At 40.8% G+C, this 27,172-nt stretch overlaps 1 protein-coding gene and 2 long non-coding RNA genes across 36 annotated transcripts in view; 2 read left to right on the forward strand and 1 right to left on the reverse strand.

The window, feature by feature from the left end:
• MRTFB (myocardin related transcription factor B) overlaps positions 1-27,172 on the forward strand; it is a 205,928-nt gene that overhangs the window by 151,827 nt on the left and 26,929 nt on the right. For 33 of the 34 annotated variants that reach the window (XM_074028259.1, XM_065536648.2, XM_065536640.2 and 30 more), the window contains 4 exons: positions 1,435-1,596; positions 3,143-3,321; positions 20,677-20,814; positions 26,753-27,000. In XM_074028259.1, coding sequence (XP_073884360.1) covers positions 1,435-1,596; positions 3,143-3,321; positions 20,677-20,814; positions 26,753-27,000 — 727 coding nt within the window. Of the gene's footprint in view, positions 1-1,434; positions 1,597-3,142; positions 3,322-20,676; positions 20,815-26,752; positions 27,044-27,172 lie in introns of all 34 variants that reach the window. The other variant, XM_045381745.3, reaches the window with a different exon arrangement.
• Positions 12,188-27,172, reverse strand: part of LOC141409338 (uncharacterized) — a 60,976-nt gene continuing 45,991 nt past the window's right edge. Inside the window, exons 2-3 of the long non-coding RNA XR_012429492.1 lie at positions 13,109-13,198; positions 12,188-12,325 (exon numbers count right to left, since the gene is read on the reverse strand). This is a non-coding gene — a long non-coding RNA (uncharacterized lncRNA). The remainder of the gene's footprint in view (positions 12,326-13,108; positions 13,199-27,172) is intronic.
• Positions 15,909-20,339, forward strand: LOC135968707 (uncharacterized). The gene is made up of 2 exons (XR_010583649.2): positions 15,909-16,698; positions 17,004-20,339. It is a non-coding gene; the product is annotated as an uncharacterized lncRNA (long non-coding RNA).

A 27,172-nucleotide genomic window follows, 5' to 3' on the forward strand; every position in this document is an offset into this window, starting at 1 on the left:
GGCTCAAGCCTGTAATCTCAGCACTTTGGGAGGCCGAGATGGGCGGATCACGAGGTCAAGAGATCGAGACCATCCTGGCTAACACAGTGAAACCCCGTCTCTACTAAAAAATACAAAAAACTAGCCGGGTGAGGTGGCGGGCGCCTGTAGTCCCAGCTACTCGGGAGGCTGAGGCAGGAGAATGGCGTGAACCCGGGAGGCTGAGCTTGCAGTGAGCCGAGATCTGGCCACTGCACTCCAGCCTGGGCGACAAAGCGAGACTCCGTCTCAAAAAAAAAAAAAAAAAAAAAAAGTTTTCAAGAAATGATCTTTTATTTTTTGAAGTTTTATCATTTTCTCATAACGTTTAGTTAAATTTTGTATTCACTCACAATAGCGGTCACAACAGATATGAATCATTTTGTGGACAATCAAGGCTCACTTTTGGCAAGCATACAGCTCAGCTGGTGGATAGAGAAGCTGCACAGATGTGCTGCAGGGTAACCTCCTAGCCATGTGCTTTCAGTGGGCCTTGGGCTTCACAAGAACATTCTATTAATACTTGCAGAATAAAGAATATCAGTTCATCCTAAGCCAACTTAAGGGGAGTTTCATTAAAAGACCTTCTACTGTATAACTTAAGAGGCAAGCAACTTTCAACTTGGAATTTGGGTAGACACTACATCATTATTTTTCATCATTTCTAAACATTTTTTAGAACAATGGAAAAAGCATTAACAAGAGTTACCAGAAACACAAATATGACAGAATGAAGCAGATGGATGAATTATGGTATTTATAGTTTTACATTGGTTGTACCAGTTTTAGGCAGTTGTAAGTAGATGAGTTGATGCCTCTATACAACCATTAATTAGTGTGTATTATAGTTGAATGTTCCTAACAGACACAAGGATATATATCCAGAAATAAACCCAAATTCTTAATTATGATGACCGACCGAGACACAGGGGATCAATTCAAGAATATGAATGATAGCTCTTCCTATTGACCTCTGAAGAGAAGTTTATAAGCCTGAGGCAGTGTCTCCTTTCTAAGAATTGACTTTCCAATGAAGCCAAATCCAGAACTGTCAACTTCTTGAACTGTGGGCCACATCTGTCTCGCTCATCCTCTGTATCCCCAATACCTAACAAATGTGAATTTGACCCTCCCACCATAAATAAACAATAGCAGTACCCTACTTTTGGTTTAAGGTCCTGTTAATTTGAGTCTGTGGGCATCCAAATTACGTAGAGAAAGTAAAGCTATCCAGAACTAAAAAATACAAAATGCATACTGGAACATTCTTAAACAGTCATTTTCTCTTTCCATGAATATGTCGAGAACACAAAAATATGTCTAAATCAGTTTAAATTCAGTTAGTTGGCCTGAAATAACATTATGGAATAGAAATAGTAATTCGAGTAATGGTTAAAATTGTGTTTCCTCTTTTAGAAACATTTGCAGAGCCATCCCTGCAGGCTACTCAGATGAAGTTGAAAAGAGCTCGACTAGCAGATGATCTGAATGAAAAGATTGCTCAAAGACCTGGCCCTATGGAGCTGGTAGAGAAAAACATCCTTCCTGTGGACTCCAGTGTTAAAGAAGCAATTATAGGCAAGACTCTAAAAATTTACTGTTTGGGGGGAGAAAGAGAAACGTGGAAATTTTAGATAAAACAAATATAATTTAAAGGCTAGCACCAATCGTATTGTTTTCTGGGTTAATTAGAAATTAACACTTAGAGTGATTTCTGTTACTGTCATTTCATTACGTATTATAAGTCTAGTATCTGCCGCCAAGTAACAGATTCCCTTGTTAGGTCTGAGGTTTAATTCGTACATTCTGATTTCATCTCACCTTTTGGGGTCCATCTCTTTAGGACTGCATGGAATCATGGTTGATTGTACTGCTTAGACTTCTTGACTACAAATTGCCTAAGTTTTAAAGTCATACCAGTGCAAAATAGGAAGTCCCCAGGGGTGATGAAAATGACAAGAGTTTTTAAGATAGGATATTAACTTTTCAAAATTGCTTGTTGAGTAAGTAGCATTATTATTGAAATAATTTTCTAAGTTAAACTTAGTTTCTGTTTAATATTTTTACTAACTTTATTTCTGTCTACTTCTAGGAAATATAAATAGCATGTTCAGTGTTAGTTCAGCAGGGTGAATAGCAGATGTGTTCAGAATGGTAGTATCTCTCCATTTTATCCTGGTCTTATCACACTTAGTTACTGATGTTTCTCTTTTTATATCTGGCATAAGCTTTAGCAAAAAAAAGAAGAAATCATGTGAGACGTCAGTGTAGCTGGGTTGCTCCCTAAAGTGGGAACTTAACATACACCTAGTCATGGCCCCATTTTCCTCCTTATCACGTGTTTTGTTTTTTGGTTTTGTTGTTGTTGTTGTTTTCTTTTTTGAGACGGGGTCTGGCTCTGTCTCCCAGGCTGGAGTGCAGTGGTGTGATCTCAGCATACTGTAAGCTCCGCCTCCTAGGCTCACGCCATTCTCCTGCCTCAGCCTCCCAGGTAGCTGGGACTACAGGCTCCTGCCACCATGCTTAGCTAATTTTTTGTATTTTTAGTAGAGACAGGCTTTCACCATGTTAGCCAGGATGGTTTCGATCTCCTGACCTCATGATCCACCCGCCTCGGCCTCCCAAAGTGCTAGGATTACAGGCATGAGCCACCGCGCCCGGCCTGTCACGTGTTTTTTTTAACAGTTGGATTTCCCGTCAGGATCCAAACAAGGTCCACACATTGCTTCTGCCTGATACTTCTCTTAAATCTTAATCTATTGGGTGGCTCTTCTTTTTCTTACTACTTGTTTGTTGAGAAACAGGCTTGTTTTGTCCTCTAGCATGTCCCACATTCTGGATTTTACTGATTGCATTTGCGTCCCCAGGTGTTAAGATTCCTGGCACTTGTACTTCATGTAACTGGTAGTTGGACCCGAAGTCTTAATCTAATGAAGGTTTGATTTTTCTTTTTCACCCAAGAATACGTTATAGTTAGTGGTGTATTCTTGCACTGGGAAGTACATTGTGTTCAATTTTTTTTTAAGCAGCTTCATAAATTTTCATGGGAAACGATGTTTTCCTCCTTCACATTAAGCTTGGTATTCCAAAGCCAACATAAGTCAAAAATCCTTTCTTTCTTTAGGCGTTGGGAAGGAGGACTATCCCCACACTCAGGGCGATTTCTCATTTGATGAAGACAGCAGTGACGCTTTGTCTCCGGACCAGCCTGCGAGTCAGGAGTCACAGGGGTCAGCCGCGTCCCCAAGTGAGCCAAAAGTTAGTGAATCGCCATCTCCTGTGACTACAAACACTCCAGCCCAGGTATTATCTTTCTGGTTTTGAGCCCTACAGAAAGAAAATGCCTTTTTTTTTTTTTTTTTAATATATTAAGGTAATAAACTTTCACCAGAAGAAAATTCTGAATTGAATTTAAATTGATTAGGCAAAAGGCAGGCACTTAACTGCCCTCTAGGAAGGTAATAAAGATTTCTAGCCACTATGTCTTTATCACAAGTAGGTAATACCATTTCCTGAAATCTTGGAGAGTTGAATGTTTTGATCATTGATGGAACTGAATTTGTTTGTTCAACAAATACACATTGAGCACCTACTATGTTTCAGATTTATTGGGAACTGAGAATCTAGTGCATACAAAGGAATATAAGAAATATCTTGGTAATTGCATTGGAAATGTACATTTCTTACCTTTTAATGGGTGTCCATGTTTCTTTTGGCTTTATAATAATTCCTGTGCTATATATAATGTTTTTTCTCCTTATGGTACTTTTTCCTTACTGAAATTTTAATAGTGTTACTTTAAAGTCAAAACTATTGAACTACTTAATGGGAGTGATCAAGTCAGCAGAAAATGTTCTTGTTAAGCCTGGCATCATAGAATTTTTGAGTCGGAAAGGAATTTAGCAATTATGTGCTTTAACCTCATGCAAGAGGCAGCCTGGGTTCACAGAAGTATGGAAGTTTGGGGATTAAAAATGCCTATTTTCTTACAGCATTTCTTCTCATTGATGACCATTGATTTGTTAGGAACTATGTCTTTCAGCATTATTTTCTTCATTGCATTTATCACCATGATCTGAAATATGTTAATTTGTTTGTTGTCTCTATGCCTGCAGCTAAAATGTGAGCCTGTGAGAGGGATTTTGACTGTTAGAAGATTAGAGCTACTTTGGAGAGGGAGGGAGGAGGAGAGAGAGAGCAAGTGTATCTTGAGCATCTAGCACAGGGCCTGGTACAGAAAAGGTGCTTAGTAAATGCTGACTTGAATTAAGCACCTTGAATGCAGACTGACACAATGGTTGTGGAAGCTTGTTTCTGTTCTTCCATGTGCATGTAGAGCCTCTACAGCTTGGACTCATCAACAGTAGTGTGAATGGCTACAGTTCAGATTGTCCTCTCCAAGTTCACAGGGCAGGGGTGACCGTGGCCCCTCAGTTGTACTGGACCCTGGCCTAGAAGAAGTATGAGGGTCAGTGACCAGCCCACAGTCTGAGGTCTTAGCAGGCAGAAAGCGAGACCGAGGGAGACTAAACCCTACTGTGTTCTCACATATTTGCTGCACCCTGGTTTTGAGCTTTAAAAATTCGGTAAAAAGAATGTCAAGTATGTGAGTAGATACCATTAACAAACAGTTACACTTATCCATTTGGGTTGTTTGTTCTCTGTTACTGTTTTGAGTAGGTTAGGATGTCAGATAGCAATTAGCATGACCTTAACTTTTAGTAATACAGAATTTGTGTCACAATAGCCACCTATTGTTTAAACTTCAAGACCATTTCACCTGCATGAAAGATTATAATTCTCTTCCTCATATTGCTGGTACTACTGTGTTTTATTTCTGTAGTCTTAAAACATGGTCTCCAGCTAAGTTTTTAATTGAGACCCTTTAACCAGAGGCATTCCCACACAGTGAGCTGACATTCCAGAATTCCTTGAAGGAAAATAGTAATAACAGTGTTTCTTGAAGAATAAATATGGTCTGTTTCTTGCCAGTGCAACACACATTAAGCCTTGGGTCACTCCTGAATTTAAGCAGTAGTTTTCATAGTACCTTCAGTGCTGCTGCAGTACCAGTTCTACCTGTTACATGCAGACCATTAACAGTCAGCTTTTTATCTGTCGACTAGGGTGATGGGAAAAGACCCACTTTCCAGGATGTTAACAGTTCCTATGTATACATTCAAGAAAAAGAACCTGGAGTCAGGGTTGGCTCCACTGTAGCTTTGCCTGTTAAATCATTTCTGTCCTATGTGCCTTGAGACCTCTTAAAATTGTGTCCTTCATGAAACCCCCTTGTATTAAGTGTTCTAGTATTTATAAGTAAGGAATCTGACAAAGATGATTATTATACTTTTATTCATGTAATTAAAGAAGCATGTGCCTGGTAACTATGCCATACGGATGTCAAAGAAAGATAATTCTTAAGTAGGATTATTAATACACTATAGGTGCTTTGTTTTGACTTCTTTTTTAAATTAACTACAGAGGTGAACTTTATGATGCTGGTAAAGTCTTGGGGATTTTTGTGTCATCTAAAGGTGATAAGTTTTGTTTTGGCAAATTTTGTACTTTATTTTCACTGTTATCCAGTGTTTGGTTATAGAATTTGTCCAGGCATCTCACTTGATGTATATAAAATATATTTGTCTACCTACATATACTTATTTTCATATTCGTAGCTCAAGGGGAAAGGACCTTGACACATTGCTTCTCCTTAGACACCAAGTTCCTAGAGAGCAGGGATTTATCTTAGTAACCTCATACTGAGCACAGGGGTCCAGCACACAGCAGGTACTTACTTAACTGATTTAACACATGACAGATTCTTGGAGACTCTCTCTGCAGTCTGTTTTTTCCTGCTTTAGAATTACCATCATACCACTGCCACAAAGGTGAGCTATGACACAATTTATTAAAATGTGCTTGTAAAACAAAGATAATAAAAGAGCAACATACATGTCTTTCAGGGGTTCTTTGAGATTCTTTTTTTTTTTTTTAAATTTATTTATTATTATTATACTTTAAGTTGTAGGGTACATGTGCATAACGTGCAGGTTTGTTACATATGTATACTTGTGCCATGTTGCTGTGCTGCACCCATCAACTCGTCATTTACATCAGGTATAACTCCCAATGCAATCCCTCCCCCCTCCCCCCTCCCCCCTCCCCATGATAGGCCCCGGTGTGTGATGTTCCCCTTCCCGAGTCCAAGTGATCTCATTGTTCAGTTCCCACCTATGAGTGAGAACACGCGGTGTTTGGTTTTCTGTTCTTGTGATAGTTTGCTAAGAATGATGGTTTCCAGCTGCATCCATGTCTCTACAAAGGACACAAACTCATCCTTTTTTATGGCTGCATAGTATTCCATGGTGTATATGTGCCACATTTTCTTAATCCAATCTGTCACTGATGGACATTTGGGTTGATTCCAAGTCTTTGCTATTGTGAATAGTGCTGCAATAAACATACGTGTGCATGTGTCTTTATAGCAGCATAATTTATAATCCTTTGGGTATATACCCAGTAATGGGATGGCTGGGTCATATAGTACATCTAGTTCTAGATCCTTGAGGAATCGCCATACTGTTTTCCATAATGGTTGAACTAGTTTACAGTCCCACCAACAGTGTAAAAGTGTTCCTATTTCTCCACATCCTCTCCAGCACCTGTTGTTTCCTGACTTTTTAATGATCGCCATTCTAACTGGTGTGAGATGGTATCTCATTGTGGTTTTGATTTGCATTTCCCTGATGGCCAGTGATGATGAGCATTTTTTCATGTGTCTGTTGGCTATATGAATGTCTTCTTTTGAGAAATGTCTGTTCATATCCTTTGCCCACTTTTTGATGGGGTTGTTTGTTTTTTTCTTGTAAATTTGTTGGAGTTCTTTGTAGGTTCTGGATATTAGCCCTTTGTCAGATGAGTAGATTGCAAAAATTTTCTCCCATTCTGTAGGTTGCCTGTTCACTCTGATGGTAGTTTCTTTTGCTGTGCAGAAGCTCTTTAGTTTAATTAGATCCCATTTGTCAATTTTGGCTTTTGCTGCTGTTGCTTTTGGCGTTTTAGACATGAAGTCTTTGCCATGCCTATGTCCTGAATGGTACTACCTAGGTTTTCCTCTAGGATTTTTATGGTATTAGGTCTAACATTTAAGTCTCTAATCCATCTTGAATTAATTTTCGTGTAAGGAGTAAGGAAAGGATCCAGTTTCAGCTTTCTACTTATGGCTAGCCAATTTTCCCAGCACTATTTATTAAATAGGGAATCCTTTCCCCATTTCTTGTTTCTCTCAGGTTTGTCAAAGATCAGATGGCTGTAGATGTGTGGTATTATTTCTGAGGACTCTGTTCTGTTCCATTGGTCTATATCTCTATTTTGGTACCAGTACCATGCTGTTTTGGTTACTGTAACCTTGTAGTATAGTTTGAAGTCAGGTAGCGTGATGCCTCCAGCTTTGTTCTTTTGACTTAGGATTGTCTTGGAGATGCGGGCTCTTTTTTGGTTCCATATGAACTTTAAAGCAGTTTTTTCCAATTCTGTGAAGAAAGTCATTGGTAGCTTGATGGGGATGGCATTGAATCTATAAATAACCTTGGGCAGTATGGCCATTTTCACGATATTGATTCTTCCTATCCATGAGCATGGTATGTTCTTCCATTTGTTTGTGTCCTCTTTTATTTCACTGAGCAGTGGTTTGTAGTTCTCCTTGAAGAGGTCCTTTACATCCCTTGTAAGTTGGATTCCTAGGTATTTTATTCTCTTTGAAGCAATTGTGAATGGAAGTTCATTCCTGATTTGGCTCTCTGTTTGTCTGTTACTGGTGTATAAGAATGCTTGTGATTTTTGCACATTAATTTTGTATCCTGAGACTTTGCCGAAGTTGCTTATCAGCTTAAGGAGATTTTGGGCTGAGACAATGGGGTTTTCTAAATATACAATCATGTCATCTGCAAACAGGGACAATTTGACTTCTTCTTTTCCTAACTGAATACCCTTGATTTCTTTCTCTTGCCTAATTGCCCTAGCCAGAACTTCCAACACTATGTTGAATAGGAGTGGTGAGAGAGGGCATCCCTGTCTTGTGCCAGTTTTCAAAGGGAATGTTTCCAGTTTTTGCCCATTCAGTATGATATTGGCTGTGGGTTTGTCATAAATAGCTCTTATTATTTTGAGGTACGTTCCATCAATACCGAATTTATTGAGCGTTTTTAGCATGAAGGGCTGTTGAATTTTGTCAAAAGCCTTTTCTGCATCTATTGAGATAATCATGTGGTTCTTGTCTTTGGTTCTGTTTATATGCTGGATTATGTTTATTGATTTGCGAATGTTGAACCAGCCTTGCATCCCAGGGATGAAGCCCACTTGATCATGGTGGATAAGCTTTTTGATGTGTTGCTGAATCCGGTTTGCCAGTATTTTATTGAGGATTTTTGCATCGATGTTCATCAGGGATAAAAAACATGCCAAAATGTAAAGACCATCGAGGCTAGGAAGAAACTGCATCAACTAACGAGCAAAATAACCAGTTAATATCATAATGGCAGGATCAAGTTCACACATAACAATATTAACCTTAAATGTAAATGGACTAAATGCTCCAATTAAAAGACACAGACTGGCAAACTGGATAAAGAGTCAAGACCCATCAGTCTGCTGTATTCAGGAGACCCATCTCACACGCAGAGACATACATAGGCTCAAAATAAAGGGATGGAGGAAGATTTACCAAGCAAATGGAGAACAAAAAAAAGCGGAGGTTGCAATACTAGTCTCTGATAAAACAGACTTTAAACCATCAAAGATCAAAAGAGACAAAGAAGGCCATTCTTTGAGATTCTTAATTTTTAATCTTGAAAATAACTCATTGTCAGAGTTTGATGGTAAATTTCATTGCTGTTGACCAGTCCTCGAATTGGCTGTAGTGAAGGACTAGCTTGATTTTTTTAGATATTTCTCTTTTTTTTCGGGGCGGGAGGGAGTCTTACTCTGTCGCCCAGGCTGGAGTGCAATGGTGTGATCTCAGCTCACTACAACCTCTGCCTCCCGGGTTCAAATGATTCTCCTGCTTCAGCCTCCTGAGTAGCTGGGATTATAGGCACCCACCATCATGCCCAGCAAATTTTTGTATTTTTGTAGAGACAGGGCTTCACCATGTTGGCCATGCTGTCTTGAACTTCTCAGGTGATCGGCCCGCCTTGCCCTCCCAAAGTGCTGGGATTACAGGCGTGAGCCACAGCACCCAGCCTATTTAATTTTTGATGCATGGGGACTAATCCTCTTGTAAAGTACAAGTGGTGGGGTAACATCAAATTTCTATGTGACTTTCGCAGGTAACAGAGGTCCACAGACCATACTTTGAGTGAAATCTCTGCCATAGATTTCACTTTCCTTCTTGTTTGCCTGAGCCAAATTTTGTCATGTATTTATTACTAATTGTGTGCTGCATGTTTAATCCTATGGCTTAAACTAAGCTATCCAACCTACAGCCCACAGGCTGCATGCGGCCCAGGACAGCTTTGAATGCAGCCCAACACAAATTCGTAGACTTTCTTAAAACATTATGAGTGGTTTTGTGTGATTTTTTTTCTTTTAGGTCACCAGCTATCGTTAATGTTAATATATTTTATATGTGGCCCAAGACAATTCTTCTTCCAGTGTGGCCCAGGGAAGCCAAAAGATTGGACACCCCTGGCTTAAACTAAACAGAGAAATTAGAAAAATGTGATTTTTTTTTTTTATGCCTGACTGAGGCAGGGGGCAGTGGCTCAGGCCTATAATTCCAGCACTTTGAGAGGCTGAAGTGGGAGGATCACTTGATCCCAGCAGTTCAAGACCAGTCTGAGCAACAGCGAGAACTTGAACATCACTGATCATTAAAGAAATGCAAACCAAAACCACAATGAGATACCATCTCACGCCAGTCAGAATAATTATTAAAAAGTCAAGAAACAACAGATGCTGGTGAAGCTGCGGAGAAATAAGAACACTAGAAATAAGGAGAGGTGGCTGTTTTTTCACATTCCAAATTTTCAACAAAAGATGCAAAGAAGGCAGGCATGATAGCACACACCTTTAATCCCAGCTTACTTGGGAAGCTGATGCAGGAGGATTACTTAAATCCAACAGTTCAAGTCTGGTCTGGGCAACATAGCAAAATCCCATTTAAAACAAACAGACAAAAGGCTGGGTGCCGTGTCTTAGACCTGTAATCCCAGCAGTTTGGGAGGCCAAGGCAGGTGGATTGCTTGAGCTCAGGAATTCAAGACCAGCCTGGGCAACATAGTGAGACCCCCATCTCTACTAAAAATACCAAAAAAAAAAAAAAAAAAAGTAGCTGGGCGTGGTAGTGCACACCTATGGTCCCAGCTGCTCGGGAGGCTGAGGTGGGAGGATCACCTGAGCCAAGGGAGCAGAGGTTGCAGTGAGCCGAGATCACACCAGTGTACTCCAGCCTGGATAACAGCGAGACCCTACACACCGCGCCCCCACAAGAAAGAAAAAATCTCCAGAAACTATCTTAGAAGAAGCACACATATCTGCCCTACTAGACAAAGGCTTTAAAGTAATTATCTTAAATATATTCAAAAACTAAAAAGAAAACATGAACAACAAACTAAAGGAAATTAGGAAAACTACATATGAACAAACTGAGAATGTAGTAGAAATTACTTTTTAAACCCAAACAAATTCTGTAATTGAAGATATAACGGAATTGAAAAATTCACTAGAGGGCTTGAACGGCAGACTCAAACAAGCAGAAGAAAGAATCTGCAAATGATTTGAAATTGAGTCTGAAGACAAAAGGAAAAAAGAATGAAGAAAAAGTTAACAGAGACTAAGAGACTTATGGGACACCATCAAGCAGATCAGTGTATTCACCATGAGAGTTCCGAAAGGGGCAGAGATATTAATTAAAGAAATAATGGCCCAAAACTTCACAAATATGAGGAACAACATGGATATACAAATACAGTCATGCTTTGCTTAACAACAAGGATACATTCTGAGCAAAGCATTTGTAGTAGTCAACTCTTGCACTGCTATAAAGAACTACCTGAGACTAGGCAATTTATGAAGAAAAGAGGTTTAATTGACTCACAGTTCCACAGGCTGTACAGGAGGCATGGCTGGGGAGGCCTCAGGAAATTTATAGTCATAGTGGAAGGGTAAAGGGGAAGCAAGTATGTCTTCACATGATGGCAGGAGAGAGCGAGTGATCACAGGGGCAAGTGCTACACACTTTCAAAAAACCAGATCTCATGAGAACTCATTCACTGTCATGAGAACAGCAAGGGGGAAGTCTGCCCCTATGATTCTCACCAGGCCCCTCTTCCGACACATGGGGATTATAGTTCGACATGAGATTTGGTCATGAGCCACATTATATCAGCATTGTTCGACAGTTTTGTTGTTGTGAATCATCATAGAGTATACTTACACAAATTTAGATGGTATGGCCTACTACACCTACTACAGTGTACCTTTACAGTGTAAATGGTTTTTTACTACATTTACCATGTAAATGGTTTTTTAAAATACTACACCTGTATAGAGCAGGTCCATTATAATCTTCATATGTGCAGTCCTTTGTTGACCACAATGCCTGTACAAGAAATTCAGTAAACTCCGAAGAAGATAAACTCAAAGAGACCCACAGCAACACACAATGTAATCAACTGTCTAAAGTCAAATAAGAGAGAATCTTAAAAGCAGCAAGAGAAAAGTGACTGGTCACATACAAGGAATCCTCAGTAAGACTGTCAGTGGATTTCTCAGTAGAAACCTTGCAGACCAGAAGGCAGTGGGATGATATGTTTAAAATGATGAAAGAAGAAAACAGTCACCTGAAAATCATATCCAGCAAAATTGTTTTCAAAAATAAAGGAGAAATTAAAACATTCCCAAACAAAAGCAGAGGGAGTTTATTACCACTAGAATTGCCCTATCAGAAATGCTAAAAAGAATCCTTCAATCTGAAATGAAGGGATGCTAGATAGTAACTCAAAACTATAGGAAAATATAAAATTGGCCAGGCACGGTGGCTCACACCTGTAATCCCAGCACACTTTGGGAGGCCAGAACGAGCAGATCACCTGAGGTCAGGAGTTCAAGACCAGCCTGACCAACATAGAGAAACCCTGTCTCTACTAAAAGTAGAAAATTAGCCAGACATGGTGGCACGGGCCTGTAATCCCAGCTACTCGGGAGGCTGAGGTAGGAGCATCGCTTGAACCCAGGAGGCGGAGGTTGTGGTGAGCCAAGATCGCGCCTTTGCACTCCAGGTTGGGCAACAAGAGCAAAATTCCATCTAAAAAAAAAAAAAGAAGAAAGAAAGAAAGGTAATATGTGGGCAAATATGAAAACAATATTATAATTTTGGTTTGTAACTCTACTTTTTTTCCTACAGAATTTAAAAGACACATTCATTAAGAATTACAAATCTATGTTAGTGGCCACACAGTATATAACAACGTAGTTTGTGAATGACGTCAATAACATAGAGGGGGTGAAGCTGTATGACGTCAATAACAGAGGGGGTGAAGCTGTAAAGAAGTAGCATTTTTTTATGTGACTGAAGTTGTTATCAATGTAAGATAGAATGTCATAATTCTAAGATACTATTTGTAATTCCTATGGAAACAAACAAAAAATTTGTAGAATCTGAACAGCCCTACCCCCAAAAGCTGAGGAAACTCAGAGGCCAAAGAAAGAGGCTGAAAAATCCAGTTTCTCAGAGAGAAATATTTTATAGGAACTTAAAAACAGAAGCAATGTCTCGGGTGGCTGTCCACACCTACCATCCAGAAAGTATTCATTCATTCATTCATTCATTCATTCCCGGCTAATTTTGTAGACACAGGGTTTCGCTGTATTGACCAGGCTGGTCTCGAACTCCTGAGCTCTGGGAGTCTACCCACCTCAGCCTCCCAGAGATATTCTTTATATAGCAAGCTTTTGGGATAAAACATGTGCAGCTGGTCACACCTTCAGACTTTCTTGTCAAGACGTGACCACTGGGGAAGTTTGATAGCATCTTTATGAGGGGTTATCTATGCTATAGGCATTGTTTAAAGACCTTACTGCAGAATACCTTGCTGTGGAGGGGCCAACCACCAGTCATCATGGTAGTTTTGTTTCAAGATGGCATCAGACACTCTTGGCCATGCAACAGCCTATTTTCCTACAATGCAAAAGGAGAGGAGAAGAGAATCAAAACAAGGCACTACAAAGTATCAAACACAGACATCCTGTGTTCATAGAAGACTTAATATTTTTAATATGTCAATACTACCCCCAATCTACAGATTCAGTACAGTCCTGTCAAAATTCTAATGTTGATTTTTGCAGAAATAGAAAAATCTTAAGGAATCCTGAAAAACCAAAACAGTCTTGAATTTTAAAAAAGTTAGAGGTCTCATGCTTCCTGATTTTGAAACTTACTACAAAGACACAGTAATTAAAACGGTGGTATTGGCATAAGATAGATAAATAGAATGGAACAGTGAGCCCAGAAATAAGCCCTTAGATATGGGATCAAATGATCTTCAACAAAGGTGCTAAGACCATTCAGTGAGGAAAGGATAGTCTCATCAACAAATGGTACTGGGAAAACTGGATATCCACATGCAAAAAAGAATGAAGTTGGACCTTTACCTAGCATCACAGGCAAAAATTAACTCCATAGACAGAGATCTAAATCTAATAACAAACTATGGAACTCTTAGAAAATATAGGGGAAAACTTCATGACACTGGATTGGTTTCCTGGATATGACACCAAAGCAGCAAAAGAAAAAGTAATTACATTTCCTCAAAACGTTTTGGCCAGGCATAGTGACTCATGCCTGTAATCCCAGCTGTTTGGAAGGTCAGAGCAGGAGGATCCCTTGAGGCCAGGAGCTGAAGACCAACGTGGGCAACATAGTGTGAGACCTCATCTCTACAAAAAATAAAAATTAAAAAACTTAGGCCGGGCGTGGTGGCTCAAGCCTGCAATCCCAGCACTTTGGGAGGCCAAGACAGGTGGATCACGAGATCAGGAAATCGAGACCATCCAGGCTAACCCCGTGAAACCCCATCTCTACTAAAAAATACAAAAAACTAGCCGGGCGAGGTGGCGGGCGCCTGTAGTCCCAGCTACTCGGGAGCTGAGGCAGGAGAATGGCGTGAACTCGGGAGGCGGAGCTTACAGTGAGCTGAGATCCGGCCACTGCACTCCAGCCTGGGTGACAGAGCGAGACTCCCTCGCAAAAAAAAAAAAAACTTAGTTGGGCATGGTGGCGTGCACCTGTAGTCCTAGCTACTCCAGAAGCTGAGATGAGAGGATGACTTGAGCCCAGGTTCAAGGTTACATTGAGCTGTGAAAGCACCAGTGCACTCCAGCCTGGGTGACAGAGCAAGAACCTGTCTCTTAAAAGAAAGAAACAGGAAGAAAACTTCAGTGCATCAAAGGACATCAACAGAGTAAAAAAGCAATCCAAAAAATGGGAGAAAATATTTGCAAATCATATGTTATAAGGATTTGCTATGGTTTGGATATTTGTCTCCTCTAAACCTCATGTCAAAATTTGATCCCCATTTGTTAGAGGTAGGGCCTAATGGGATGCATTTCTGTCATGCGGGCAGATCCCTCATGAATAAATTAACGGCCTCCCTTGGAAATAAATGAATTCTCACTGCATTAGTTCCCATGAGAAAGAACTTGTTAAAAAAAAAAAGAAAAAAGAAAGAAAAGCCTGGATCCTCCCTGCTCTCTCTTGCTCTGTAATCTCTGTACACTGGCTCCCATTTCCCTCCCACCATGAGTGGAAGCAGCCTGAGGCCTTGCCAGATGCACATGCTGGTGCCATGCTTCCTGCAAAATCTGCAGAATCATGACCCAAATAAACCTCTTTTCTTTTATAAATTAGCCAGCCTCTTTTTTTTTTTTTTTTTTTTTTGTGAGACATAGTCTCGCTCTGTCACCCAGGCTGGAGTGCAGTGGCGCAATCTCGGCTCACTGCAACCTCCACCTCCCAGGTTCAAGCGATTCTCCTGCCTCAGCTTCCTGAGTAGCTGGGATTACAGGTGCACAACACAATGCCCAGCTAATTTTTATATTTTTAGTAGAGACAGGGTTTCATCACGTTGGTCAGACTGGTCTCGAACTCCTGACCTCGTGATCCGCCTGCCTCGACCTCCCAAAGTGCTGGGATTACAGACGTGAGCCACCATGCCCGGCCAAATACTTTTTAAAGCAATCCAAAACAGACTAAGACAGGACTAATATCTAATGTACATAAAGAACTCCCACAACTCAACAAAAAAAAAATTTGGTTCCAAAGAGGCAAAGGTTTGAATGTGGTTTTTGTTGCAGTCTATCTATCTTAAAAAAAAAAAAAGGGCAAAGGACTTGAATAGACATCTTTCTTAAGAGGATATGCAAATGGCTAGTAAGCATCTAATAAGATACTAGATATCACTAATCATTAAGGAAATGCTAATCAAAACCACAAGATACCACCTCATGCCCATCACATTGGCTACTATCAAAAGAACAGAAAATAAGTTTGGACGGATGTGGATAAATTGGAACTCTTGTATACTGTTGGTGGGAATGTGAAATGGTATAGCCACTGTAGACAGTGTTCAGTCTTCAAAAAATTAAAATAGAATTGCTAAATGAACTAGCAATTCCACTTATGGGTATATGCCCAAAAGTAAACAGGGCCGGGCACGGTGGCTCACACTTGTGATCCCAGCACTTTGGGAGGCCGAGGTGGGCGGATCACGAGGTCAGGAGATCGAGACCATCCTGGCCAACATGGTGAAACCCCATCTCTACTAAAAATACAAAAATTAACTGGGCGTGGTTGTACATGCCTGTAATCCCAGCTATTCAGGAGACTGAGGCAGGAGAATCTCTTAGAACCCGGGAGGTGGAGGTTGCAGTGAGCTGAGGTCGTGCCACTGCACTCCAGCCTGGGCGACAGAGCTAGACTTCATCTCAAAAAAAAAAAAAAAATAGAATAGAAAACAGGAATTAGATCATTAGATCAGAAGATACTTGTATATCCCTGTTCATAGCAGCAACATTCACAATAGCCAGAATGTGAAAGCAACCCAAATGTCCACTGCCAGATGAATGGATAAACAAAATGTGCTATACATGTATGTTGGAATAGTATTCAGCCTTTAAAAAGGAAGGAGATTCTGCAATCCATCATGAATGAAACTCTAGCATTATGTTCAATGAAACAAGCCAGTCACAAAAAGACAAATACTGTATGATTCCACTTATGTAAGATTCTAGAATAGTAAAAATCATAGAGGCAGAAAAGAAAATGATGATTGCCTGGGGGTGAGGGGAATGTGGAACCAGGGGGACACTGGTTAAGGTATAGAGTTTGCTTGGGAACATGAACCAGTCTGGAGGTTCTGGTAGTGATGGTTGCAGAACAATATAAATGTAATTAATGCCATATACTTAAAAATTGTTAAATAGTATATTTTATGTTATATACATTTTAGTGTAATTTTTTAAATGCACTTTTAAAGCAGGGATACGTGCACATCCTCACTACCAATCAGGTCATGAAGCACTAGATTCTGTGCAAGGAAATTCACTTTTAATATTCAGTTACTTATTCTAAAAGTGAAATGCTTAAACTTATATATTACAGGAACAAATGGTCAGTGCTAGGTGATACATTTTTTTTTTTTTTTTTTTTTTTTTGAGACGGAGTCTCACGCTGTTGCCCAGGCTGGAGTGCAGTGGCACGATCTCGGCTCACTGCAAGCTCCGCCTCCCAGGTTCCCGCCATTCTCCTGCCTCAGCCTCCTGAGTAGCTGGGACTACAGGCGCCCGCCACCGCGCCCGGCTAATTTTTTGTATTTTTAGTAGAGACGGGGTTTCACTGTGGTCTCGATCTCCTGACCTTGTGATCCACCCGCCTCGGCCTCCCAAAGTGCTGGGATTACAGGCTTGAGCCACCGCGCCCGGCCTAGGTGATACATTTTAACAAAGCTAGAGTTTTACATAAAATATTCATCTATTAAACATACAATGTGTGATTTTTGTTTTATTCAACTCGTTCATTTTTCATTTTATTTGGGGATTAGAATATGAAAACAATATTTAAAGAGTAATTGCATTTTGACTTTCTTATTTGCATATTGCCATCTTAGTTAAGAACTCTGCTGCATCCTAAATTAAAAACATTTATTATTGACGTAAAATCTGTAATACAGAAAAGCTTTGTTTTTAAGTATCTAGTTTCTGTCCCTCAAGACCACATAAAGAAATTCTAATAAAAAGGAACAGTCCGGAAGCAATGACTGGCCCTCGGCCTGTGCACTGCGTTTTGCAGCAGGAACAGTGCAGGCATCTGAAACAGGATAGAGCTTTACTCAGCTGAGAGGTTTGCTCTGACTTCTGTTTTTTTATATTGTGGCAAAGCTTTCCTGTAGCTGTTTCTAGTAGGAGAAAAGTCAGTCTTTATGATCAACAGTGCCTTTTTAGTTTTTTTTTTTTTTAATGCATAAATATCCATTAAAAACCGTCTTTCTGACATTGTCTTATATGGGTTTCTGATGAAAATTAAAGATCTGGCCCTTGTGAGACCTGTAACCTGTAATGAAACAGTAGTCGGATCCAATAAGACAAAGCAAAATTTGCAGCTTTTTTTGTTTCTTTGGGGAAGCAATTCAGAATCATTTTGAAATTAAATTTTTGTAGAACATAAGTTGAACTTAGGTCTTGGTGGCAATTTAAACCTATTTACATTTTAAATCTTAAAAGTATTCTTTTAAGAATTTGACATATTGCTGAATTTACTATATGGAACAAAGTAAGTTTAAGTATCTCTATGGCCTGAATACTTTAACTTTTATTTTAGGTTCACAGGTACACGTGCAGGTTTGCTGTATTTATAAATTGTGTGTCACAGGAGTTTGATGTAGATTCTTTTGTCACCCAGGTACTAAGCCTAATACTCAATAGTTATTTTTTCTGCTCTTCTCCCTCTTCCCACCCTCTACGCTCAAGAAGGCCAGTGTATGTTGTTCCCCTGTATGTGTCCATGTGTTCTCATTAGTTAGCTCCCACTTGTGAGAACATGTGGTATTTGGTTTTCTGTTCCTGCATTCATTCGCTACCATAATGGCCCCCAGCTCCAGGCCTGGATACTCGTTTAATCCTTTTCGGAATACGTCACTTCAGAATTACTCACATTTAGATTCTTTTGCTAACTTTAGCCACTAGGAGCCTGAGCCCTTGATATGGTCTAAGTGGGGTTTGGTAGGGGAAGGGAGGGGCTTTTGTTGTGTTTTGGTCCTTTCTAAAGCACATTAAAATGGCTGGCAAAATTAGAAGTTTTGATATATTTATCTTTAGATTAGGTAGAGTCAACAATCCCTGTATTTCAGTTGGGTTATTCTTGTGTTATGCTGGAATCTGTGGTTTTCTGGGTAGTAAAGTCATGCTGAAATACCAAAAGAGCTAATAAGATAGGTGTATCAGTAATCAAGGCTACAGTTAGGCACAGTCTAGAAATTTAGGCAAGATATAAATATTACATTTGATACCACATCCATGTTCCTGGATTATTTTTCATATGATTAACACTTACTGCTCTCAAATTCATCACACTATCCTCAGTCAGTGGGGGTTGTACTGGTAAAATAGCTTGCCAGGTAAAGTAGGATTTATATGCCAGGAAATCTATATAGAGTTCAGAATTCAAACATTTTAGTCTGCTTCACACACCAGTTACATAATAGCCAAGGAATGTTTTCCCCTCTGTGAACATTGACCCATAGATAAGTATCCCCATTTCAAAAAAATATGCAAGGTGAAAGGAAAAAGAACCACGTAAAGTCATATTCAGTAAAGAAGTGATCAGCTAACATCATCTTCCACTTTGTGTGAGTCTTGGTTGGTCAGAGATTCACTGAGGATCCAGATATATCAGGGCTCTTTGCGGTCAGAAGTCTGCTGGAGCTTAGGTGTCCAGTCTCTTAGATGAGCCCTTTCCCTTCATTTCTGTTGAAAAATGAAATTGAATGCAGCCGTCTTTCAAAGTAAGGTCTTTCATATTGTCAACACTCACAGTTACTAATAACTGAAAAGCTGAAATTAGCTGAAGCCTCAGGGAGCAAGAGAGCTGACACGGGCATGCACGATTAATTGCACACTCGCACACACACGGTCTCAGCTGGGCTTGAGAACGTGACCTAGCGTGAGTAAAGCCAGAAGGAATGCCCATTCATCAATTAAACAAATATTTGTTTGAGTTAACCAGTATGTGCCAAAGTTCATATTTCATGCTGCTAATAGCCCTCCAAGTTTTCAGGTCATTTATTTTAGGAAGGAAAAATACAGTTTGCTATTTTAAAATGCAAATACTTTAACAAGATTTTGATTGTTGGTGTGATGAATTCAAGAGTTGTTCAGGGAAGTGAAAGTGGTAAAGGAGGACATTTTTCCTTAAGATAAGGCTGGTATAAGTAAGTCCCAAGTAGTAATCAATATGTAAATTTTGACTAGTTTATTACAGTAGTAATTGTTCTTTACAATAAACAAATACTTAAAATCTATGTAAAGTAGATTGCTGGTGAGAATTGATAAAACCTAGTAAAGACTTCTGTAGCTTCCTTTGTTAATATGTGACCCCAAACTGAGATTCAGTAATTGTTGATTTTGGCCTGGGTAATAAAGTAACTTCTTGTTTTAAGTATGGAGAGGTAATATTGTCAGTAAAACAGGTCAACCTTCCCAAAATATATTCTTCAAATCTTCTGTTGCAAGAAATGGGGGAATATGGTTAATGAGAGTTCTAGTCAGATTTGGAGAGAGGAACTGAGGGTGTAAGCACATTTACAGACACATGGGGGGCATGGGCATTCGGGAAGGATGCTGCCGGAGGGTGGGTCGAGTGTGATACGGGCATTCACCAGGCTCTGCAGGGAAGCATGAACGTCATGTTTAGATCAGCCAGGGTCAGCATGACCTATATAGCAAAGGGACTTTTTGAATACCATATATTGGCCGGGCACAATGGCTCATGCATGTAATCCCAGCACTTTGGGAGGTTGAGGCAGTGGACCACTTGAGGTCAGGAGTTCCAGAGCAGCCTAGCCAATGTGGTGAAACCCCCATCTCTACTAAAAATACAAAAACTAGTTGAGTGTGGTGGTGCATGCCTGTAGTCCCAGATACTTGGGAGGCTGAAGCTGCAGAATTGCTTGAACCCGGGAGGCAGAGGTTGCAGTGAGCCAAGATTGCCCTGCTGCATTCCAGTCTGTACGAGACTCCGTCTCAAAAAAAAAAAAAAAAAAAAAGAATACCATGTATTGTTTTGATCATATATACAAGTGTCTTGGACTTTTCTTTCCCTGCCAATAAAGAGTGCTTCTGACCGTCTTTTTGAGAAAATACTCCGGTGTCGTCAATCTAACCTTACTTGGCTTTAGTTCTTCACTGCTCTTGGAGCAAAGACTAAATGATTGGCTCCACTGAGGCGTAAAGCATGTTATTCCACCATCTGGCCTCAGACATATATTTTTCCTTTGCTTCTTTTCTAGTGGACTTAAAAACTAGGTCATTCTCTTGTAATTCTAATTTTTCTGTTTTTATGATCATTAATTTCACAGACTTGTTCCTTTTTGTCTTTTCCTTCAGTTTGCTTCAGTGTCCCCAACAGTTCCTGAATTCTTGAAAACTCCTCCAACTGCAGATCAGCCTCCCCCTCGGCCTGCAGCTCCTGTCCTCCCCACAAACACTGTGTCCTCAGCAAAGTCTGGCCCAGCGCTGGTAAAGGTGGGTACTTTGGATACACCGTGGGTTTGGTGGCTTTATTTGTGACTCTGTCTGTCGCCTTGTGAATGGAAGACAAAGGCATTTATCCAACTTGCTCAGCCTGCCTTTTAGCCCAAAGTCTCAAAAACCAAGCCATGTAAAGACTTGCTAGACTGGGGTCTTCATGTTTGAAATTGTGCTATAGTCATAGAAAAATGGCACAAATTTTGGTCTGTTTAAAACACTAGGGGCCAGATGGAGTGGCTTACCTCTGTAATCCCATTGCTTTGGAAGGCTGAGGTGGGAGGATCACTTGAGGCCAGGAGTTTGAGAACAGTCTGGGCAACATAGCAAGCAACATACCAAGACACTATCTCTACAAAAAATGTAAAAGCCAGAGGTGGTGGTGCATGCCTATAGTCTCAGCTACTCAGGAGGCTGAGGCAAGAGGATCACTTGAGCCCTGGAGTTTGAGGCTGCAGTGAGCTACGATCACACCATTGCACCCCAGCTTGGGTGACAGAGCAAGACCCTGTCTCTTTAAAAAAAAAAAAAAAAAAAAAAACTTCTAGGGCTATGCAGAAAGCCCCAGTTCTGCCACCCAGGCCACTAAGATAAAACAAGAGAAAAACAGATTTAAACTTTTTAGAATTGTGCTTAGAACTTGTAGATAAGGTGGGTGAGGAGAATAAAGTGAGAAATAGTTTAGCAGAATATACATCTCAAACTTTTAAAACTAAAAAAGGATATTATAGTTAGCTAACTTCTCACCACCTTTCAGATGGGGAGACTGAGGCCCAAAGAAGAAATGACAAAGCCAGGAAGGGTCCCAACCTCCCGAATCCAAGTCTAGCTCTCTCCTGCCTCCCCTACCTGTTGCAGCACTCTCGAGGCAAGGGAGCATCTTTCAGATGAACACAATGCATATCCTCATAGCCCTCTGTCCCCAGGACTGTCCTTGTCCTTGACCTTCTTGGAGAGAAGGCTCTTGTCAGCATGGCTGAGTATTGGTGGCTTCAGAACACACATCAGTGTATTTCCCCATCTTCTGTTGCTTAGCATTGGAGTCAGAAATTCCAGAGGGTCACAAGTGGCAACTCTGCCAATGAAATCAGTTTTTACCTCCTCTCCCAACATCCTTATGCATGCAACCCTGACCGCACAGAGAGGGTCTGCATGCACAGCCCTCCTTCCCTGCCAGTCCTCAAAACGAGTTCTCTGCCTCTCCCGTTCTCTGAATGTCTGCTCTTCACTGATGTCTTTAAGGAAGGCTTTGGTTCTAGAGGAAGAAGCATTGTTTAAGAATGTGAAATTCAGGGATTGGTTAGAGAATTCTAGGACTATGCCAAGAGAGGAGGGGACAGGAAAACATTAGGAAACAGACCAGAATTCTTTCAGTATTTCTATGAGGAAAGCTGTTTCCCATCCTTCGCTTGTGGGGGCTGATAGGTAATAGTAGATTCCATCTGAGGAACAGTAGTTACTATGTTTCTGTGCCCCTCCTCTACAGGTGCCTTCTGGACTGTGGCTGGGTCAATTATTTTATCACTCCACAACAGTTATACTCGAACCCCATTTTGAGTATAAATTATCCTAAACCCCGTTCATTCTTATGATCAGTTTTAAAAGACTAAAAATAAAATGTATAGCCAGGTGCAGTGGCTCATGCCTGTAATCCCTGCACTTTGGGAGGCCAGGGCAGGCAGATCACTTGAGGTCAGGACTTTGAGACCAGCCTGGGCAACATGGCAAAACCCCATCTCTATAAAGTGTACAAAAAAATTAGTTGGGCATGGAGGCGAACACCTATGCTCCCAGGTACTCGGAGGCTGAGGTGGGAGGATCACTTGAGTCCATAAGGTTAAGGCTGCAGTGAGCCAAGATCATGCCCCTGTACTCCAGCCTGGGTGACAGAGTGAGACCCTGCCTCAAAAACAAATAAGATGAATTATTGATAATGAAAAAAGCAGGTAAATAGTGAATTGATAAATATTGTGAGATTGAAGGAATAAGTGGGGGAAAGTGTTTTCTGACATCGAGGTATATACTTTAAGTGCCTGATAATTAAAGTGATTTCCAGTTAGCATGCACATTCACCATTCATTTGTTCAACAGATACTTTTTCAAGCACCTTCTGTGTGCCAGGCACTGTTCTGGGTACTAGGAATAAAGCAAGGAACAAAAGATCACTAACATAGAGTATGCCAGGTGGTGATGAATAATGTGAGGATGTGGGTGCTGGGGAGACAAGGAGAGACGTGTCTTTTAATTGAAGTGGTCTGGGGATATGCAGATGACATTTGGAGATCTGAAAGAAGATCTAAAGGAAGTGAGGGTGTGAGCCATGAAGATACCTATGGGAAGAAAGTTTGACCAAGGCAGCCAGTATGAGCGCCTCCACCATTGCTGACTCCAACAGCAATGGCGGAGGCAGACAGGGTGTGGCCAGAGAACAGCATCTGTAGAGCCTTGTAAGAAGTTAGGCTTTGTATTACCACTAAGGGAAGAAGGTGCTGGAAGATTTTTGAGCTGATGTGTTAGAAAGAGTAGTGCACAAAGGTAGAAGCAGAGACAGGTAAAATGCACAGCAGGAGACAGTGGCAGCTGGCGAGATAACAGAAGTGGTTGGATTTTGACTGTATTTGAAGGCTAAGCTGGCCGGATTTGTAGACAAGTTGGATGTGTGGTGTGAAGAGGAGGAGTTGTGAACCATCTACTGTTGTATGTCTAAGCGACTAGCAACTTGCAGTTGCCACATCCTGTAATGGAAAGGAGTACACCTGGAGTGTGAGATGCTGTACAGGCACCTCTCGTCATGTCCTAGAGGCAGCTGGATAGATGAGTGCAGACGTTAGGAGAGAGGTCTAGGTTGGGAATAGAAATGTGGGTCATCAGTGTATAAATGGTGTTTAAAGCCATGAAACCCAGTAAAATTACCTACGGTCTAAGTACAGGTGAAAAAGCTGTGTAAGAAGTGAGTCCTTGGGAACCTCCATTTTCGAGAGGAGAACCAGCAAAGGAGACTCAGCAAAAACAGCCAGCAAGAGTGAGGCAAGGCAGCCCTGAAGCCAGACATGATGTTTCAAGAAGGGAGAGACTAAATGTATCAAGGCTGCTGTGCCTTAGTTAAAATGAGTGCTGGGAACTGGCCTTGGTTTAACGCTGAAGCACAGCGACCTTGACAAGAACAGTTTCTGAAAACTTAGTTGGAGTGGGCACGAGAGAGCCTGAAAGGCAGAGCTGGAGATGGTGTTACAGAAAGCTTTTCTTGAGAGCTCACAGAAATGGGTCTGTAGCTTTATTGGACTGTAGGGTCAAGGAAGGCTGTTTGTGATCCAGTGGAGTGATCCAGGAGAAGATTGGGGAACCACAGCCAGGTGTGGGCAAGGGAACACAGAATCCAGTTGAGGAGGGAAGGGCCAGCCTGAGACAGCAACACCAGCAGGAAGGAAAGTGCAGAGTCTCGGTGCCGGCAGGCACTCAGCTCTGTGCTGATCCCTTACATGTTGTTCTCCATGTTTAGGCAGCGAGGTCATCAGTTGACAGTAAGGATGGGGGTGAAATACTAAAGGTTTAGCGAGAGAAGAAAAGATAGGCAGTATTCTAGAAGAGTAGGAAAATTAAAGGACCAGAAAAATGTAACAGGATGGCCAGGTAGCACTGATGAACCCTTGAAGTTGGTGGTCACGAGTTTAAAGTGAGACTTGTCAGCATGATTTTATGTTTTTCCTGTAGCCACTTTCAGTTATATGAGTACAGGCATGAAGTGGACCACTGGTTCTCAGCAGGGGTAAGTTTGCCTCCCACCACAGACATTTGGCAATTTCTGGAGATGTTTCTGGTTGTCACAATGTGGGGGACGAGGTGGGTGGGTGGACGTTGCTAGGGGCATCTAATGGGTGGTGGCCAAGGATGCCATTGAACATCCAACAGTGTACAGGATGGGTTCCCACAACACAATTACCTAGCTCAAAACATCAGTAGAGCCACTGTCGAGAAACAGAAGGAGACAGAATTAATTAGATAAGGGTTTTGCCAGGTATGTATGACAAAGAGGGGACTGTGCAAGTGAGGGGACCGTTGGATATAGCTGGGTAGGGAGGGAGGTGAGAAACATGTAAAGGTTGTAACAGAAAGGGATTGTAGGTCTCAGCGGCATCAAATAATTGTTGTAGTTGGCATCCTGGATGGAGTGAATTGACAAAACACATGTTGGGTATCAGAGATTGGGATGCTGGGAAGCAAGGGAGGTTCAAGTAATTCTGAGATCTAGGCTATCATCACACAGTGGCTGGCTGAGAGAGGAGATGAGATATCTGGAAGCAATGAAGTCAAGGAACTAAGAGACCTGAATGTTAGAAGGAATGTACATGTGGATATTAAAATCATCAAGAACAGTGACTGAAGTAATGTTGAAGAAAGTAAAAGAGCAGTGGGAGTGTCAGATGTGTCATAGGAGTCAGTAAAGAACTAGGAGGAGGCCAGGTCCTGATGCTCAAGTCTGAAAGCATGAGATGAGATTAACAAGAACCAATCATTTCCAATACATAATTACTTTTTATAAATTCTTATTTACCAGCATTTAAAAATAGGCTCCTAGTTAATTGGATTATATTATGTCCAGTAGTATTGCAGTAAATGTTTAATAACTGACTGGGCTCAGAAGGCAGATTATAACCTTTGCCAATTCCCATGGTGTAAATATTCCCACAGTGGCCAGTTTCAGGCTACCCATGTGATATTGCTGAATGGGGAGTAGGGAGAAGAAGCACACATTTGGTTCTCATGAGTAAGAGCTGGCTCCAGCACCCCGCTGGCTATGTCCGCAAACTGTTATGTAGAAATGGCCATAAAAATCTTGTTGCAGAATCATTCTTTTATAAAGGGGTTTAAGAATTCATGACATATCAAGTGAAGAGAGAGAAAGGCACGTTTCTAATAAGCATATATGGTATCATCCCAATTATATTAAAACATATCCAAAGGAAGGATATAAAAAAGAATGTTAATAGTCATATTCTATGAATGTTAGAATAGCCTAACATTAGAAATGAGACTATTCCTAACCTGCAGAATACAGTGAGTTTTTATTCTTCTTTGATTGCAGTGTCCTAATTCTTTGGATATGAATATGATGTGATCATAACCATAGCTCCATTTAATTAAGTACTTCTCAAAGTCTTTGTATTAAGTTGGATATGTTCCCTAAAGAAGCTTAGGAATACATTCCTATATTTTTTGTTTGGGTGGGTTTTTTTCAGATGAAGCTATCTTAGAATCTGAATACTGAAAAGTATAAAGTGATCTGATAACTTAAAAACTGAGAAAACAACAAGAACTCAGGAAAACATCATCTGATTCCTAATCTTAAGATGAGAGATACATGGTCTCACATCCCAGTTTCAAAGGAAAAATGCAATATTTTTGAAAAATGTTTAAATTCATGTTCATGTCACACTCAGTATTTTAGTTTTTGTGTTATATTCCTTAGAGATAGTTTATATTCTGTTTTCTTCTCATTGTAAGCATTTTTTCATTTTTACATATTCTCTGCAGAATTTTTAGCTGCTACATGGTTTTGGTGAAGTATACTTAATCTTTTCCCATTGGATATTTAGCATGCAGCTTGTTTTTCACTAGGAGATTATATGTGTAAGCACTTGGTAGCGTGTTCACACAGGAGACCCAAGGTCAGTGTGCGTTGAGTTTGAATAGCTCATGCTGAGGCCCTTGCCCATACCCTGAGGGAACAGTGCAGCAGCAGAACATTTCTTGGTCAGAGTTAATATGCAAAAGTTTTCATGGCTCTTGAAATGGATTTAGCATGTTGCTTTCCAAAGTGGCTGTACCCGTATCTAAGGTACATTTCTTTTTAATTTCAAATCATTTAGGCGTACAGTACAATAGATTTCATGTGGTGACATCTCTTTAAATGTTATTTTCTTTTTCTCAAAAATAGCAAAGCCATCCCAAGAATCCAAATGACAAACACCGTAGCAAAAAGTGCAAAGATCCCAAACCACGGGTAAAGAAGTTAAAATACCACCAATACATTCCACCAGATCAGAAGGGTGAGAAGAACGAGCCGCAGATGGACTCCAACTACGCCCGCCTGCTCCAGCAGCAGCAGCTGTTCCTGCAGCTGCAGATCCTGAGTCAGCAGAAGCAGCACTACAACTACCAGACCATCCTGCCTGCACCATTCAAGTACGGCGGGGCCCATGCTGTCCTCGACGCGGGGTTTTCTGTGGTTTTTTTTTTTTTTTTTTTTTTGAGACAGAGTCTCGCTTTGTCACCCAGGCTAGAGTGCAGTGGCGCGATCTTGGCTCACTGCAAGCTCCGCCTCCTGAGTTCACGCCATTCTCCTGCATCAGCCTCC

This window comes from Macaca fascicularis, chromosome 20 (assembly GCF_037993035.2).
Source record: "Macaca fascicularis isolate 582-1 chromosome 20, T2T-MFA8v1.1".
Taxonomy (NCBI): domain Eukaryota; kingdom Metazoa; phylum Chordata; class Mammalia; order Primates; family Cercopithecidae; genus Macaca; species Macaca fascicularis.